General features: G+C 40.8%; 1 protein-coding gene across 3 annotated transcripts in view; it reads right to left on the bottom strand.

Moving 5' to 3' along the window:
- XKR4 (XK related 4) overlaps positions 1-18,766 on the bottom strand; it is a 427,086-nt gene that overhangs the window by 164,990 nt on the left and 243,330 nt on the right. For all 3 annotated transcript variants that reach the window (XR_012514004.1, XR_012514005.1, XM_003935540.4), the window contains exon 2: positions 7,136-7,335. Coding sequence is in view for 1 of the 3 variants with exons in the window: in XM_003935540.4 (XP_003935589.3) it covers positions 7,136-7,335 (200 nt within the window). In the remaining 2 variants the exon portion in view is untranslated. The remainder of the gene's footprint in view (positions 1-7,135; positions 7,336-18,766) is intronic.

Raw genomic sequence — 18,766 nt, 5'->3', positions numbered from 1 at the left:
CCTTTCTCTTTTTCCACATCCTGCTTGTGCCCTAGGCTAAAGTGCAGTGGCACGGTCCTAGCTCTCTGCAGCCTCAAGGGATCCTGTACCACCACAGCTGGCTAATTTCTTTTATCTTTCGTAGTGATGGGGTCTTGCTGTGTTGCCTTGGCTGGTCTCAAACCCCCAGCCTCAAGCAATCCTCCTGCCTCGGCTTCCCAAATTGCTGTGATTATACGTGCAAGCCACTGTAACCAGATAAGATTTTCATTTCTGAGTGGTGGCAAGGTGGCTTCTACTTTCTCCTTTGTGCGTATTTGGGTTTTCTACTTTATCTTGAACAGTATGTGTAACAGGGAATAAAAGTCAATATTTTTAAAATTCCAAATATGTAGAAGTTTTACAAATATGATATTTGGAGGAGGGGAACTTACATTGTGTCTTTTCGTCTATATAAAATAAGACTGTAACATTCCACAGGAACTTGTGAGCAGTCTGTACTAGCTAGCCCAACTGAAAAACCAGTACAAACTGAAGTAAAATCTAAATATGGTAAAACTCGGCCAGCATTCTCCAATCAGAGGCCTTTTGGGTGTGTTTCCTGTTATAGGTGCTTTTCTATACTCCTTGCTTCATGGAGCTTAGCCTTAAGTAAAGGTGATAAGAATAACAATAAAGCACATGGATGAACAGAATTCCAAGTGGCCAAAGAGATAATCACACAGAGTGAGCAGTTGGGGGCGTCTGTTGGAAGGGGCAGGGCTGTGTGTTTTAGAAATGATACCGGAGGCTTGTCCTGGATGGAGAGATGAGCTATGTGAAGATCTAGGGGAGTGAAAGGGCAATGGGTCAGCAAATTGCAGGGTCCCAGATGGGACTGCAGCCATGGCCCGTCTCAGAGACAGAGGACAGCCAGCCAGAGCTGCTGGACTCATGTGAGCCAGTGGGAGAGCAGGGAGACTTGGAGGCTCCAGAGCAGGGGCCTGTCTCCTGCTCATTGCCAGTCTGTACTTCATTTAATTGCAGCGAGGAGTCCCCAGGGAGTTCTAACGAAAGCAGTGAAGTGATGCAAAGATGGCTGTGGTCTGGGCATGGAGGCTCACATCTGTAATCCCAGCACTTTGAGAGGCAGGTGGATCACCTGAGGTCGGGAGTTTGAGATCAGTCTGGACAACATGGTGCAACTCCGTCTCTACTAAAAATACAAAAATCAGCTGGGTGTGGTGGTGTGTGCCTGTAGTCCCAGCTACCTGGGAGGCTGAGGCAGGGGAATCGCTTGAACCAGGGAGGCGGAGGTTGCAGTGAGCCAAGATCGTGCCATTGCGCTCCAGCCTGGGCGACAAAGTAAGACTCTCAAAAAACAAAACAAAACATCGCTCTGGCTGCTATATGGCGAGTAGGCTGTGGGAAAGGATGAAGGGGGATACCAGTTCACTGGAGAGGGGTAACTGAGCTGTGGTTTGGACAGGGTGTTATCAGCAGAGGCGGTAAAGGGGGGTCGGACTTGGGATGTGTTTTGCAAGTAGAGCAGACAGGACTTGCTGATGGACTGGATCGGAGGTGAGGAAAAAGAGGAATGAAAGACACGTTTTAGTTGGATTATTATCAGGAGATACAAATTAAAATCACGTTGAGATACTAACCCATGGCTAAAATTCAGAGGACTCACAGTGCCACATTTCGGAGTGGATTTGGAGCAATCTCAAGATATACTGCTGGTAGGAATGTAAATTGGTACAAGCAGTTTAGAAAACTCTTAGGTGTTACCTACTCACATTCACTGTGCCTGTCTGTACCCCATGACTCAGCAATTTCACTCTTAGATATGAACCCAGAAGAAATATGTGTGCACATATATTAAAGACATATTAAAACAAAGAGACATATTAAAAACATTCAATAGTAAGATTAATCATAATACTCCTAAGCTGAAACAAACCAGTGTCTTTCAACAACCACAAAATGGACAAAGATTTATTCTTACAATAAATTACCATAGAGCAATGAAAAATGAATGGGCTACAGTTACACGGAATTATAGCTCAGAAGCATAACACTGAATAAAAGAATTCAGAGACATACATACGCACACACACAATGTATGTTTCTGTTTATATAAGGATAAAAAACCTGCAAAACTAATTTTTTCAAATAGTGATCACATAGAATGGCGGGCGCGCCAGTAAGAAGAGGCAAGAGCAGGGCTTCTGTGATGATGAGAATGCCCTTCCTTGACCCTGAGAATAGTTTCTCACAATTGTGTGCTTTTCTGCACACCTCCACCATTTCAGACTTAAAACGTCTAAAATGCTGTCCTCCTAAGTGGCTGCTCCCGCTGACCTGCCTGGTTTTACTGTCACCAGGTTCTCTCTCAGTCAAATGGACTCAAGCTTTGGTCTCTTTTGGTCCATGCTCTGGTCGGTCAAAAGACCTGACCATTCTCTCTTCACAATGTTTCTGGCACTTCCTTTCTAACAGGGACCCCTTAATTCAGGGTTCATGAGCTCAAATTTGGACTATTTTTCCTGTTTTCAAGTGCCATCAAATTCTTTACATGTTATTTCCCTGTTTTAAAACTCAAGCCCCACCTGAAACCTACTCAGTGAGAATCTGCATTTCCGTAAGATTCCCTGGTAGACTTCTGCAAGATCAAGCCTCATTTAATCTCTGCTATCGTAAGAATTAGGACTATGATTATCCCTCAGTACACATGGGAAAGTTGAGGCTTAGCAACAATAAGAAAATTGCCTGAGGTCGGGGGGCTGGAGTTCAGGACACCTTGAGGAAATACTACTGTGGAAATTATGTGAATGAGCAGTTAGGACGGGCTACTCTGAGGAGGTTAAGCTGAACTCTAGAGGACGAGTCAGAACTAGACAGGCTAAGGGAGAGGGGATGAGAATATTCCGGAGAGGTTAATAGCAGGTGCAAAGGCCTGCAGGTGGGAGAGAAATGGGAACATTTTCAGAACAGGGAGGAGGGCAGTGTGGCTGCAGAGCAGTGACGAATGAAAAGACCGTGACACAAAGGCCTTTGGAACTTGCTCAGGAATCTTATTTAATTTTAATGAGTGCCAAGGGGAACAATGAAGTAGTTTAGGTGAGAGTCTAAGTGGCTCTAGGACCACTCCAAGGAGAGGGGAATGAAGAGGGCAGGGGTGAGGATAAAGCCATGGGACAGCCACAGGGGTCTGGGCGGGAGTGTGTGTGTGTGGTCTGGCCAGGGAAGCGCAGTAGAAACGAGGTGAAATGAATGAGTGTGAGATTTTGCTTGAAGATGAAACTGACAGGCCTTAGACCACATCTTCCTCAGCATCTTTGGCACCATCTCTAAACAGGTAGAGAGCAGCACCTTCCATGTGGACACTAACACCACCCCCCTTTCCTTCCTGCTGCCCTTCGCTCCCTCTCCCTCTCTCCTAGTGAGCATATGGGGTTGGGATCAGAAAATATCATGACGTGTAAACTGGAAACTCTCTGGAAGTGCAGGGAACATTACCTTGTGCAGTTACAGCCATGCCTACAGTCAGGACTCCTGGTGGAGACCTTACACTCCGGGGCGAGCTGGCTCTGGGACATCCCAGATCTCGTAGAGAGCAGCTGCTGCCCTATAATATGCCCAGGGTGACTGTGGAGAGTGAAGAGCTGGATGTCCAGGTTTGAGACTCTGCTTTGCCCTGATTCCTACTCTCAGAACACAAGCCAACTCTCCCTCCTGGTCCAGTACAAATGGAGGAACAGCTATGCTCCAACACTTCTCTTTGAGCCTGTTGGCCCCCAGCATGAGGAGTCTCCTCTGAATCAGTGACTCCATAAGGAAGGAGGGGCAGAAAGGTTTTCACAGTCGCTGACAGCATTCTAGGGCTACCCAGTTTCCACAAAGAGAATACAATTTCTAACATCAGTCATATTTCTTGTCTGATTTTTCTTACTGTTTTAAAAACACTGCAGAGAGTGGTAGATGGTTGAAATTGGGTCTAAAAGCAATTTTCCTTCTATCATAAAAAATACTAACTTTAGACAGAGTCACATGCAGAGTAACCATTTTCTCCCTGCTAAATAAGAATTTTTAGAGATTTTCATTCAAAGCTATTTGCAAATTCTCTATGGATTTCATGCCTATTGATTATTTACATTCAAAGCGGAGGGCTGCGTTTTTACACGTAAATCCCGAGAATTTTTTTTTCCCACTGAAGATGTATGAAAATACACGTCAAACCAGGTTATTACATTTATTTTTCTTTTTCTAAAGTGGAACAGCTCCATTCTTAGAACTCACATCAATTTAATTTATCAGCTGGTTTGTTTGTAAATGGGATCATCTATCAGCAGAGGGATATTTAAAAGCTCTCCCTCTGAAGACCGGTTTCTTTACAAAATGCAAAACGGATCACATAGCGTTGCCTGAGCTGGTCTTTGTTGGCTGGAGGGTTTCTCATTGTTTTTAACTGTCAGATTTTTTACTCTTTGGTCTCATAACACAACTGTCTACCCACCTGCCCTGTTAAAAATCAGTAGCAATAAGATGAACCTAGTGGGCTTATTCGCCGTCTTGACTCAATGACCTGCATTGATCCTCAGTGATATTTGAATCAACCTGTCTTTTGGCCACCTTGGGAGTGAAATAGAACATAGTTTCCCTACAGCATTCTGAAACTTGATGGCAAGACTTGCCTTGGCTAAGGAGAAGGTCTGGTATTCAATGCCTGCGGTACACCTTATGTACATGTGTCAAGCTTAGTTAGCTGGGGACACTAGATGTCAGGAAAGAGCCAAAGACTCAAACAAATAAACAAACAAAACCCACAATTCAACTCTTGGCTCCTGTGTTTAGGATGAATAATCTGATGAAGATGGCATTTTTCTCATATTTTATTTCTCTGTACAATTTTATGTAACTTTTTTTTTTTTTTTTTTTTTTTTTTTTTTTTTTTTTTTTTTTAGACGGAGTTTCACTCTTGTTGCCCAGGCTGTAAGTGCAATGGTGCAATATCAGCTCACCGCAACCTCTGCCTCCTGGGTTCAAGTGATTCTCCTGACTCAGCCTCCCAGGTAGCTGGGACTACAGGTGTGTGCCACCACACCTGGCTACTTTTGTGTTTGTAGTAGAGACGGTGTTTCTCCATGTTGGTCAGGCTGGTCTCAAACTCCTGACCTCAGGTGATCCGCCTGCCTTGGCCTCCCAAAGTGCTGGGATTATAGGTGTGAGCCACTGCGCCCAGCCTATGTAATGTTCTTAAACTGAAAAGTTGATCTTATTTTCTTAGATCCCTCTCTCACCTTCTCTTTTCTATTTCCATCATCTTTGAAAGTAAAACCTCTCTGTAATCTTCCAAATCTTAGAAAACTAACAGAGACAATCAGTGACCTCGGGTCACCAGAAAGTGACTTGCAACCCTCCAAAGGTGATCCTGGATTTCCCCTCTAGAGGGTTCCCAATTGCGTAATTGTACTAAGGAGTTGCCAAGTTGTTCTGGAGATGAGTACTAAATGCTTTGACAGAGATTTAGTCTGATGTTGCCTTTCAATTTCATTTGTATTCTGGTTTACAGATCACTTCCTAAAGCATATACCTGGCATTATATGCCTTTTGGGAATTCATTGATTCAAAGACTGAATAGAGCTGTCAGGGAGTTTGGAAATTATCCTGTTTAACTTGTGACCTTTACATTGGAGCAACCTGGGGCCCAGAGAGATTAAGTGGCTGTGCAAGGTTTTATAGTGAGGTAGTGAGACAGCCAGAGCCCAGGCCTCCACATGCCTAGCTTGTGGTCTTTAACCCGCAGAAGCCATGAAACGCTGTCATCCACAACTAATTCACACAGACTTTTCTCTTTTTCTGTGCAAAGATTCCACTTTCCCCTTTTACAGTTTGCTTCCTAGCAGTGGAGAAACATACATCTTAGATCCCTTTGACCTTTTTCTCAAACATCTTGGACCAAAGCTATTCCAGTGTGAAGCCAGGGTTTGGCCAGGAATCTATGAATAAATGGGTCACTGCATACCAGTACACATTTTTTCTTCCTTTTCCTATACAGGTGACCTCCACCCTGATATCGTCCCCCAATTTAAAGCACTCAGCCTAACCTAACATTCTCCATGCCATAAAAAGTTACAACAACAGTGAGGAGATTTCCCCAGACCAACCAGATCAAAACTCAGGTTGGAGCATGACCCAGCACAGGGCAGCGGCATGTGCCCAGAGGGACGCACAGAGGGCCTGCTGAGAACTGAACACAACGAGCACCTTGGACTACAGTAACTGTTTAACAGCATCTATTTAGTTAAAGGATTGACAAATTACCAGGAAATGCTTTCCTTAGAAAATGCCCGCTTATCCATCATCTGTCCGCCCATGTGTTCACCTGCCTACCCACCGGTCTGTCTAATCTTCTTGCTGCCTTATTCTAGAAAGGATTTGAGTGGTAGGCTCTAAGGAAATGCCTGGCAGCTCTGCTGCAACTGGAATAGTCCCAGTGATGAGATCACCAAATATGAGAAAGCACAAAGATATTAATCTGATAATCATATCCATTTCATAAAACTTTGTAGTATTAAATATGAATAAACATTGACAATTTTTCCCATATGACCTTCTTTCTTTAAATATTAGGGTAACTCTACCATTTCCTTTTAACCTCTTTTTCTCATCGTCTCTCTCTTTCTTAACATCAAAAGGAAATAGTAGGAATTACGTTAATACTATAGATACACACACATACATACACACACATATGTATATTAGAGAGAGAGAGAGAGAGAAGGAGAGAGAGATACTGCTTTCTCTGCAACTTTTGTAAATTATTCCATTGTAATGGAATAATAAATGAGCACCTAACAATGCATTTGGTTTTTATAAAAACCAGAAAGCCTCAGTTGACGGACTCTATCCCTGCATCGACCAAGTGTAAAATCATAAAGATTTTTTTTTCCTACTAAGAGAACAGCTGGAGAGCAAAAATGCACTGTCTTTCAATTAACCAGTCATGAGAAGCGATCGTAGGAAGACATCATGCCTCATTCACAAATCACGTGTAAAACAGCAGACATATCACAGCCCTGTGTCAACAAAGAGCATTAGGACAGTTCCTTGGATTGTGACAAAAGTAGCCAGGCAATCTTTCCCCAAATTCAGAAACCAAATTGCAAGCCCTTACCTTGGAGGGCCTGTAAGCTATGAGTCTGTACGATAATGCAGAGCTGCAGGACCAGCTGGGGAGCACTTTCCAGAAAGGTGGCTAGCAAATGCAGCATACTCACATCCGCATACTCATATACCATTTTCCAGTAAAACCTCCATCTGTCATTCTCCCCACTCTGTCGGCTTCGAATACCTAAGTATATTGTGTGGAAATATCTAGAAAGAAAACATAGAGAATAAGAAAGAGACGAGTGTTGATAGTTTATAATTCAAACTCCAGGGTTGTTCTTTCCTGCAAGCCATCATATGCAAGCAAGCACAAGAAACAATTACCTCAGGGACTTAGGATTTAAAGTCCAAAGTTAACTGCTTAAGAGTACCCATACTGGTAAATGCTCACTTTGAGAAATCACTGCAATTTTAGTCCTCATCAAGATATCCTGCTCAATCGCAATACGCGGAAGAAGTGTGAGGTGGAATGTGGTTGAAACTCAGGTGGAGAATGGGTTTGCTACTTTAAAGATCTACCTACATTCTTTTTTGTCAGTTTCTCCATGTGCTCAACAGTGTTCATGAGGGGATTTCTCCTAGGACACAATGCAAGCCTGAAGTACCAAAATGTATGTGCAAGTAAACTTTCTTATGTCTTAAAAAACCACTTTTTGTTATTGAAAATTCCGAACATATACAAAGGAAGAAAAAAATAATGTATCCATTATACACTTCACTCAGGGTAAGTATAGTTGATCCTTGAACAACGAGGGTTGGGATGTCAATGCAGTTGAAAATCTGCATATAATTTTTGACTCTTTCCTTCACTAATAGCCTATAGTTGATTGGAAGTCTTACTGATGAACAGTATATCAACACATATTTTGTTTATGTATTATACACTGTATTCCTACAATAAAGAGAAACGAAAATGTTTTTAAGAACATCTTAAGAAGAGAAAATATATTAACTACCCATTAAGTAGAAGTGGATCATAAATGTCTTCATCATCTTTCCATTGAATAGGCTGAGGAGGAAGAGGAGGGGTTGGTCCTGCTATCTCAGGGTGGTAGAGGTGGAATAAAATCTGCCTATAAGTAGACCTGCATAGTTCAAACTTGTATTGTTCAAGGCTCGACTGTAGTTATCAACATACTGCCAATCTTTTTCATTTGTATCTCCACTTGCTTCTTGTCACTAAATTATTTTAAATTATTTTGAAGCAAACCCGAGGCATCACATTAGTTCATCTGTATTTTATTAAAAATAATTTTTAAACCAATATTGTGATCACACTTATAAATAAAGACAATAATTTCCTAATAGTATCAAATACTCAATCTTCATATTTTCTTGATTATCACAATTTTTTTTTTTTTCAGGTGGAGTTTCGTTCTTGTTGCCCAGGCTGGAGTGCAATGGTGTGATCTGGGCTCACTGTAAACTCCGCCTCCTGGGTTCAAGTAATTCTCCTGCCTCAGCTCCCAAGTAGCTGGAGATTACAGGCATGCATCACTAAACCCAGCTAATTTTGTATTTTTAGTAATGATGGGGTTTCTCCATGTTGGTCAGGCTGGTCTAGAACTCCCAACATTAGGTGATCCACCTGCCTTGGCCTCCCAAAGTGCTGGGATTACAGGCGTGAGCCACCATGCCCAGCCCTGATTATCACAATTTTTTAAGTTTGTTTGAAATGCAATCCAAACAGAATCCACATATGATGATTATTTGATATGTATCTTAAGTCTCTTTTACAATATGGATTATCCTTCCAAGTCTTTTCAAACTTCTTGCATATTTTTCATTGTCTTGATTTTAATGATTGTATTTGCATGGTGTGGTTAACATACCTATCCTTAGTGTTTTCTGCAAATGGGTAATTAGTGTTAGAATTTTGGTCAGCTTCAAGTTTGATTGTTTTTGGCAGGTGATGCAGTGTACTTTCATTAGGAGGCACATCAGGATTCATTGTTCTATTTTATGATCTTACCATCCACTGACAATATTGCAATCAAGGTTGCAAAATGGTGATATTCAGAGTCCATCATCCTTAATTACTCGTTAGAATACTTCTCCAGCTCTCTTCCCAATGTCTCTACAGTATTTGGTTGTCTGAAGCTTACTCTCTGGTAGATCCCTCAAGAAAGGTACACAGAGACAGTATTTCTTGAGCTCTTACATATTCATGCCAATATATGTTTATCAATCTTGCCTGGGTGAGAATAGGGTTCTTTGGGTTACACAGACCATAAAGTTCTACAGTTTTAATTGGAGATTGGTCCCCACTTTTAGAGTCTGTGAATGAACTGCATTCACCCAGTGCAAAGATTCTCAGATGCCAAGAGCGACGGATAGCAGGGATACAGCAAGGAAGTGCAAGAGCAGAAAATCCAGGCAACCTTTTCACCGAAAGGCTAGGTCATATGGATGTAGAATTTATGCATATTTCATGCAAGATCCAAGATATGTAATTTTATTGGAGCACTTTAAATCTGTCACTTCGTTGTTTACTATCCTAGTGTTCTTATGGAAAAGTCTGGTAGAAATCCAACATTCTTTCTCTTGTAAGCTACTTGATCTTTTTGCTTGGATGTCCCAAGTATATATACATCATATACATATATGTCATATATGTCATATATATCTCATATATATCATATATCATATGATATGATATACATATCATATATCATATGATGTATATGTGATACATCACATATATCATATATATGATATCTATACATATATATCATATGTATGTGATATATATGATATATATTTGATATATCATATATATGTGATATATATGATATACATGTGATAATATTTATATGATATATATCATATATGTGATATATATATCATATATATGTGATAAATATATATCATATATATGTGATATATATATTTATAAGAGACCTATGGTTTTATTAGAATGTATCTTGATAACGGCTGTTCTGCCTCAATTTTCTGAGGAATGATTAAGTAGCTTCAGGTTTCCATGTGCAGTTTAATTTTTCTTAAATAATAGCACTTAGTATTTTTTTCTAATCCATTGCTTCTTCTTGGATGCCTCTTACTGATTATATATGCTATATCTTCTTTCTTGTGTGTCTAACAGTTTCTCTAGAATCCTTTTAATCTCAAATTTCTTCTAGATTTTAAACTTTTTCCTCCTCTCCATCTTCTACTCATCTTCTTTTTTTTTTGAGACGGAGTTTCGCTCTTGTTACCCAGGCTGGAGTGCAATGGCGCGATCTCGGCTCACCGCAACCTCCGCCTCCTGGGTTCAGGCAATTCTCCTGCCTCAGCCTCCTGAGTAGCTGGGATTACAGGCACCCGCCACCACGCCCAGCTAATTTTTTGCATTTTTAGTAGAGACGGGGTTTCACCCTGTTGACCAGGATGGTCTCGATCTCTTGACCTCGTGATCCACCCGCCTCTCATCTTCTTACTATGGTGTGTATACAGTGTCATGTCCCTTCTAGTTGTTTCATTTCAGTCCTGCTTTTTTTTTTTAAATTTAAAATCCTATATTGAATTCTATCATCCTTTGTGTCCAATATTACCTTTTTTCTACTTATTTCTAGATCAATATTTCTAATTCTGATTTATATTGTTCTTCATAATGTTTACAATTTTAAATTTTTCTTTCAGTTCATTCAGAAGTATTTGCTTCTAATTTTTATCCATTTTGTATATGTGTTTTTCTTGTATGCTTTCATTGTCTACAGCAACATCATTAGTTTTCTTACTTTCTTTTCATTGTGCTAATTGATAATTTTCTGGTTGCTAAGTTTTAAAAGTTAATTTAGTTTCCTGTACTTTCAGGAGGGATGAGTGGGCCAGGATACCTGAGCTGGTTTCACAGCTCTCAACACATTCTTCTGGTGTTCTCATGAAGTGGCAAACAGAATCACGTGTTACTTTCTTCTATCAGCTGTCTCTGCTCCTCTCCCCTTTTATTTGGAGATTCTCTTTCATCCCTTGTGGTTGTCTCTACCCTGCTCAATTTGGAATCTATTCCCACCAGATTCCCCTCAATGCGGAGAGTTGTTTGGGAAAAGCCTTCAGGTTCTTAAGAGGTCGGAAGGACCCGGCTTGCTCCAATAGTGTCAGATTTGGTTGGATTGCTGCCTCCTGGGGCTCACCCCTGCATTGGATCATTGAGAACATTCTCCCTCCCCATCTCTCCTGCTCTTCTGAGCTTGGTTCAGGGCACTTCCCAGAGAGTATCTGGTTCTCAAGGTCTTCCCTCTGCTACCTCCTACATGGTTGTTGATATCACATTGGCTCTTATAAGTTGTCACTAATCTGTCTCTAGGTATTCATGGGGGTGTCTCAACACTGTGTTTTCATCTGCAAGTCTTCAGTTTTGTCAACCTAGTTGCTCTGCCTATTTTAATTCAATAATTCTGGTAGACTAAAGAACGATGTTGCCATTGTCACCATATTTGCAGAACACACCGTTTTAAAACACAAAGTGGATTTAATCATTCCCTTGAACGTTTGGCTGCTCTGTATGAACTTGAAGGTGAAGCTTGCTATTGTGCACTTGATAGGGACTTTCGTGGACAGGTAGATTTCTTTCTCCCACACTCCATGGCTGCAGCTTGTGATGAGGTCAGTGCAAACTGCTTGTGTTTCCTTTCTTCTACCTCCATGGCTGTTCACATGCTCATGCTTGGAAGAGTCTTGAAATAGCCTTTCCTGCTTCTTTGACTGCCAGGCTCATTTTTGAATGAATAGTCTCTATTTGATCATCACCAATCATCCTTCAATACTCCATGTAGATGCAACCTGTTTGTATTAGTTTCCTAGAGCTGCTTTAACAAAGTGTCACAGACTGTGGTTTAAACCACAGAAATGTATTATTTTCCAGTTCTGAAGACTGGAAGTCTGAGATCAGGGTGTCATTAGAGTTCATTCCTTCCAAAGCCTGTAAGCAAGCATCAGATCCACGCCACCCTTCAGTAGTTTCTGGTGGTTTGCTGTCAATATTTGGCATTCCTCAACTTGCAGAGGCATCATCCTCTTCACGGGGCATTCTCCCTGTGTGTGCACCTGTTTCTGTGTCTGCATTTCTTCTTTATATAACTACACAGTCATATTGATTAGGAGTGACCCTAATGATCTCATCTTAACTTGATCATGACAAAGATCTTATTCGATTTCCAAAATAAGGTCACATTCACAGGTTGGAGGTTAGGACTTTAACATCTTTTAGAGAGGACACAATTCAACCCTAACGCGTTTCTGTCAGTGTTTGATCTTGTTTACTCCATGACTTCTCCGCCTCTCTTTGGTGAGTCCAAGTCTGCCTCTTGAACTCCAGCCCTCATCTGAGATTCAGATCCATGTGCCCATCTGCTTTCTAGATTTCCCACAATCATATACAGACAAACATACTCAAAACACCTTGCTAAATTTGTCCTTTCTGCTATACTGGGAAGTCACTTCCATCCATTAAGTCATCCAAGCTAAATTTAGGGGGCATTTTAGGCCTTTACCACTCCCTTACCACTTACATCTACTAACTATATTCTGGAGCTTTTGTCTCTTTAGTATATTTCTTTTCCCCTCCCTTTTCTAAAGTGGGTTCTTTGGGTTTCTGTTTTGGTTCTTTAATCTACAAATGGTGTAAGTTTGGGATTAACATCTCTCTACCTTAATACGTCCATCTCTAGAGGGGGAAAATCACAGTACCAATCACATAGGTTGACCTGAGAACTAAATGTAATAAAAGTGAAGGACTCAGCACAGAGCTTGGTATTAATAGATACTAAGCATTCAGTACATGCTAGTTCTTACTATTTATTGATTGACTTTGAAAACTCTAATGGATTCTTCCCGTTGCTTCTAGTGTGACCTGTCTGTGACATATATTGAATACAATTTCTGTCACCTTTAAAACCTCTGACTCTCCACTCCCTAGAAGATAAAACAGTAAAGTCGATCAACACAAATGAAGGCATTTAAATTTAAAGCTTTTAGTTTAACCTTTCTACGTAACTTTTGGCCTCTATGCCCTGTCCTATATTCTATGTTCCTGCCCTCACTGAAGCACTCCTATTCTCTGGAGATGAATCCACACCTCAGTGCCTTTGCTCGTGTGGTTCTCCTGCCTCAGAATGCCTCTATGTATTCCTTATTACACTGGAATCTCTACTATTTTATAATAATCAAGACTTGCCTCTCACCTGCCCTCTCTCCCCACTTAGGTAAAACTGGCCATTCCATTGTTCCAGCCCAAACTATCTTTATTCAGACTTTGATCAAGGAAAAATAATATTATTTCTGTATGTATTCATCTATGAGTTCATTTCATATTCTAGAATATAAACTCCCAGAAAGGAAAGAATGGAGAGAATGTCATTTGTCTTTGTGCCCCTATAAAGAAACATCTGGCACAGTTTCTGATGATTAACAAGCACTCTATTAACATGCATCCTTTTATGGATTCAATGAGTATGTACTGAACACACGCAATATTTGCAATTTTGTATCTTTGTCCAAGGGAAGCAGGAAGTCACTAGAGAGATTTGGATAGAAAAGTAGGGAATCTGACTTGCATTTTTACGAGGTTGGTTATTGTGTGGAAAATAAAGGAGAGTGGGGCCAGGAGAGAAGCAAGGGCATAGGCTAGGAGACTGGTGCAATAATCCGGGTGAGAGAAGATGCTGGCTTTGATCAGGAGCCAGGGAGACTGGCGGTGTGAAGATCTAAGAGTTGGCTATATTGCAAAGAAAGCGCAGACAGCATTTGCAGGGCGTGAACAAATTAATGAATAAATGCTATACGTCCTGGCAATTCTAGCAGAAGTCTTAAATTCAGGACCTCCATCATCAGTGGAACTCCCACAAATGCCTCCCTGAGCTGTTTTCTTTCTAGTTTTTACCTCGGAGGAGGCTATGTATACTCCCGGCTGTTTGCTTCCACAGGCTAAAAAGCTACAAACATGCTCCCCAGGGACTTGAACTCTTCTGGTACAATAAGATGTTTGTTTTTATAGCACTTTAAGGCCACAGTTAACCTGATCCTGGTGACAAGTTTCTTCCCATAGAATAAAACAATGTGTATTAGGTTTCACAGAGTTTCACATAGTAAGACACAAAATCAAACCTTTTCATAATACCCATACAGAGTTCAAACATCTATAAACCAAGGATGGCAGGAAAAAAAGCTATTATCAGCTGCCGGATGGGGATTTTTTTTGTTTTAGTTTTGGAAAACTATATATAACATAAAATTTACCATCTTAATTATTTTAAGTGTGCAGTTCAGGAGTATGAAGCACAATCACATGGCTGGGCAAACCATGTCCAGAAGTCCTTTCACCTTAGAAAATGGAAACTCGGATTGGGCACTGTGGCTCACGCCTGTAATCCTAGCACTTTGGGAGGCCGAGGTGGGTGGATCACTTGAGGTCAGGAGTTCAAGAACAGCCTGGCCAACATGGTGAAACCCCATCTCTACTAAACATATAAAAAATTAGCCGGGTGTGGTGGTGCACACCTGTAATGCCAGCTACTTGGGAGGCTGAGTCAGGAGAATCACTTGAACTGGGAGGCGGAGGCTTCAGTGAGGCAAGATCGTGCCACTGCACTCCAGCCAGGGTGACAGAGCAAGACTCCGTCCCCCTCCAAAAAATAGAAAATGTAAACTCTATACCCACTAAACAACAATTTTCCACTCTCCTTGTTTCCCCAGCCCCTGGCAACCACCATTCTACTTTCTATCTTCTCTGGATTCAACTACTCTGGAGGTCTTCTTTGGATATAAGTGGAATCATACCGTAGTGGTCTTTTCGTCACTGGCTTACGTATTTCATTTAGCATAATGTCCTCAGGGTTCGTCTGTGCTGTGGCACGTGTCAAAATTTCCTTCTAGATGGGGAGTTTTAAAATGCCTGAATCTTTGCTGGAGGAAAGACCTCTATACAACATAGGAACTCCTTGATGGGACCAGCTTACAAAGAATGACACAGGAAAATATTCCAAAGTAAGGCTCCATCTACCAGCCTAGAAGTCCTGCCCTTAGGAAGCAGGGGCAGGTGGGTCATGTAAAGGGCCAGGCTGGTGTCCCACACACGCTCTTGCTCTTTGAAAATAACGATAGGCAGAGAGCACACACAAATTCACTCAGGATTCGCTATGAGGATATATAGCATTGTGCTATTTATAGTACAAAAAATGGTTAAAACACAAATGCCCAATGATAAGGTATTAAACAAATTACAATACATCCATTCATTTTATATTGTTAAGGCAAAAGGCAGGTTAAAATAATATAGCCAATGTAGCCCATTAATAATTTTAAATATGTGTGTGTGTGTGTGTGTGTGTGTATACAAAGAATAAAATTTAAGACATTTAACACCAAAATATTAAAGTGATGATCTCTCGGTGGTGGAATCATGGGTTATTGTTATTTTTGAAGTGCATAAACAATGCAGTAATAAACTCTCATGTAGCTAAGGTGCTAAAATAGCTTTCACATTTTTTAGGCTTTTGATATATATTGTAAAGTTGCTCCCTAGAAAGATTGGACTAATTGGTAGTGATGAGTGTCCTTATTTTCTTAAACCCTTATGTATTATTAAAATGACCAATTATATGGGTGGACAAAACACATGTTCAATTAGTGACTTTTATCGTTACTGAGGTTTAACATTTATTGATGTATCTTAGCCACTTGTATTTATTATTCAGTGATTTGCCTGAACGTCATTTTCAATTTTAATATGGTAATCTTTCAAGCCCTGACTCTCAAATTTGGCTTATTATTATTATTATTATTATTATTTTTTGAGATGGAGTTTCGCTCTTGTTACCCAGGCTGGAGTGCAATGGCGCAATCTCGGCTCACCGCAACCTCCGCCTCCTGGGTTCAGGCAATTCTCCTGCCTCAGCCTCCTGAGTAGCTGGGATTACAGGCACGCGCCACCATGCCCAGCTAATTTTTTTTTTATTTTTAGTAGAGACGGGGTTTCACCATGTTGACCGGGATGGTCTCGATCTCTTGACCTCGTGATCCACCCGCCTCAGCCTCCCAAAGTGCTGGGATTACAGGCTTGAGCCACCGCGCCCGGCCCAAAGTTTGGCTTATTTAACATGGACCATGGTAACCAAATCACTGACAAATTCCTACCTCATATTTTATACTGTAATATTCTAGCTTGGAATCAGAGGAGGCAGAAGCTGGAGGATTTAGGGATCAGATGTCCAAGGTGATATGGTTGAGAAATGGCAGCTAGACCAAGGTCCCAGATATCCCCATGCCAGGTCCCATGATCACACATTACATCTGTTCAGCTTGCATTATTCTGGAATTGACCACAGCAAAAACACTCAGACAGGATGTACGGCGTTTCTCTAGTCCTCTACATGCTTTTTTACTGAGAGACAATAGGTGCAGCGGTTAAGGACTTCAGGTCTGGACAATCATGGCTCTGTCAGTTCCAGAATTTGAGGAATTATTTTCTAATTTCTTTTTTGTTTAATTTTGAAATTTATTTTATTTTATTTATTTTGAGCCGGAGTCTCACTCTGCCACCCAGGCTGGAGTGCAGCGGTATGATCTCAGCTCACTGCAATCTCCACCTCCCAGGTTCAAGCAATTCCCCTGCCTCAGCCTCCCAAGTAGCTGGAATTACAGATGCATACCACCACAACTGGCTAATTTGTTTTTGTATTTTTAGTAGAGAAAGGGTTTCTCCAAGTTGGCCAGACTGATCTTGAACTCCTGACCTCAGGCGAGTCACCCACCTTGGCCTCCTAAAGTGCTGGGATTTAAGCCATGAAACACTGCACCCAATGATGAAGTAATTAAAAATAAGATGAGAATAAAATACCTAGAAACACAACTAACAAAGGGCGTGAAGGACCTCTTCAAGGAGAACTACAAACCACTGCTCAAGGAAGTAAGAGGACACAAACAAATGGAAAAACATTCCATGCTCATGATTAGGAATAATCAGTATCATGAAAATGGTCACACTGCCCAAAGTAATTTATAGATTCAACGCTTCTCCATCAAGCTACCTATGACTCTCTTCATAGAACCAGAAAAAACCACCTTAAACTTCATATGAAACCAAAAGAGAGCCCACATAGCCAAGACAATTCTAAGCAAAAAGAATAAAGCTGGAGGCATCACACTATCTGACTTCAAACTATACTACAAGGCTACAGTAATCAAAACAGCATGGTACTGGTACCAAAACAGAGATATAGACCCATGGAACAGAACAGAGGACTCAGAGGCAATGCCACACTTCTACAACCATCTGATCTTTGACAAACCTGACAAAACAAGCAATGGGGAAAGGATTCCCTGTTCAATAAATGGTGTTGGGAAAACTGGCTAGCCATGTGCAGAAAGAAGAAACTGGGCCCCTTCCTGACACCTTACACTAAATATAACTCCATATGGTTTAAAGACTTAAACTTAAGACCTAACACCATAAAAACCTTAGAAGAAAACCTAGACAAAACCATTCAGGACATAGACGTAGGCAAGGACTTCATGACTAAAACACCAAAAGCATTGGCAACAAAAGACAAAATAGACAAATGGGATCTAATTAAACTCCACAGCTTCTGGACAGCAACAGAAACAATCATTAGAGTGAATCAGCAACCAACAGAATGGGAAAAAGTTTTTGCAATCTACCCTATCTGACAAATGGCTAATATCCATAATCTACAAAGAACTAAAACAGATTTACAAGAAAAAAACAAACAAACCCATTCAAAAGTGGGTGAAGGATATGAACAGGCACTTTTGAAAAGAAGACATTTATGAGGCCAACAAACATATGAAAAAATGCTCATCATCACTGGTCATTAGAGAAATGCAAATCAAAACCACACTGAGATACCATCTCATGCCGGTTAGAATGGCAATCATTAAAAAATCTGGAGACAACAGATGCTGGAGAGGATGTGGAGAAATGGGAATACTTTTACACTGTTGGTGGGCGTGTAAATTAGTTCAACCATTGTAGAAGACAGTGTGGCAATTCCTCAAGGACCTAGAAATGGAAATTCCATTTGACCCAGCAATCTCATTACTGGGTATATATCCAAAGGAGCATAAATCATTCTATTATAAAGACACATGCACACATATGTTCATTGCGGCACTGTTTACAATAGGAAAGACCTGGAACTAATCCAAATGCCCACTGATGATAGACTGGACAAGGAAAATGTGGCACATATATACTATAGAATATTACACAGCCATAAAAAATGATGAGTTTGTGTCCTTTGTGGGGACATGGATGAATTTGGAAGTCATCATTCTCAGCAAACTGACACGAGAACAGAAAATCAAACACTGCATGTTCTGACTCATAAGCAGGTGTTGAACAGTGAGAATACATGGATACAGGGAGAGGAGCATCACACACTGGGGTCTGTTGTGGGGGAACAGGGGAGGGACAGCAGGGGGTAGGGAGGTTGGGGAGGGATAACATGGGTAGAAATGCCAGATATAGGTGACAAGGGGGATGGAGGCAGCAAACCACATTGTCATGTAGGTACCTATGCAACAGTCCTGCATGTTCTGCACATGTACCCAAGAACTTAAAGTGCAATTAAAAACATATATAAATATATTTAAAATATATATATATTTAATTAAATATATA

The sequence above is a fragment of the Saimiri boliviensis genome, chromosome 15 (assembly GCF_048565385.1).
Source record: "Saimiri boliviensis isolate mSaiBol1 chromosome 15, mSaiBol1.pri, whole genome shotgun sequence".
Lineage (NCBI taxonomy): Eukaryota > Metazoa > Chordata > Mammalia > Primates > Cebidae > Saimiri > Saimiri boliviensis.
The sequence above is the reverse complement of the archived record's forward strand: the minus strand, read 5'-3'. Positions and strand labels throughout refer to the sequence as shown.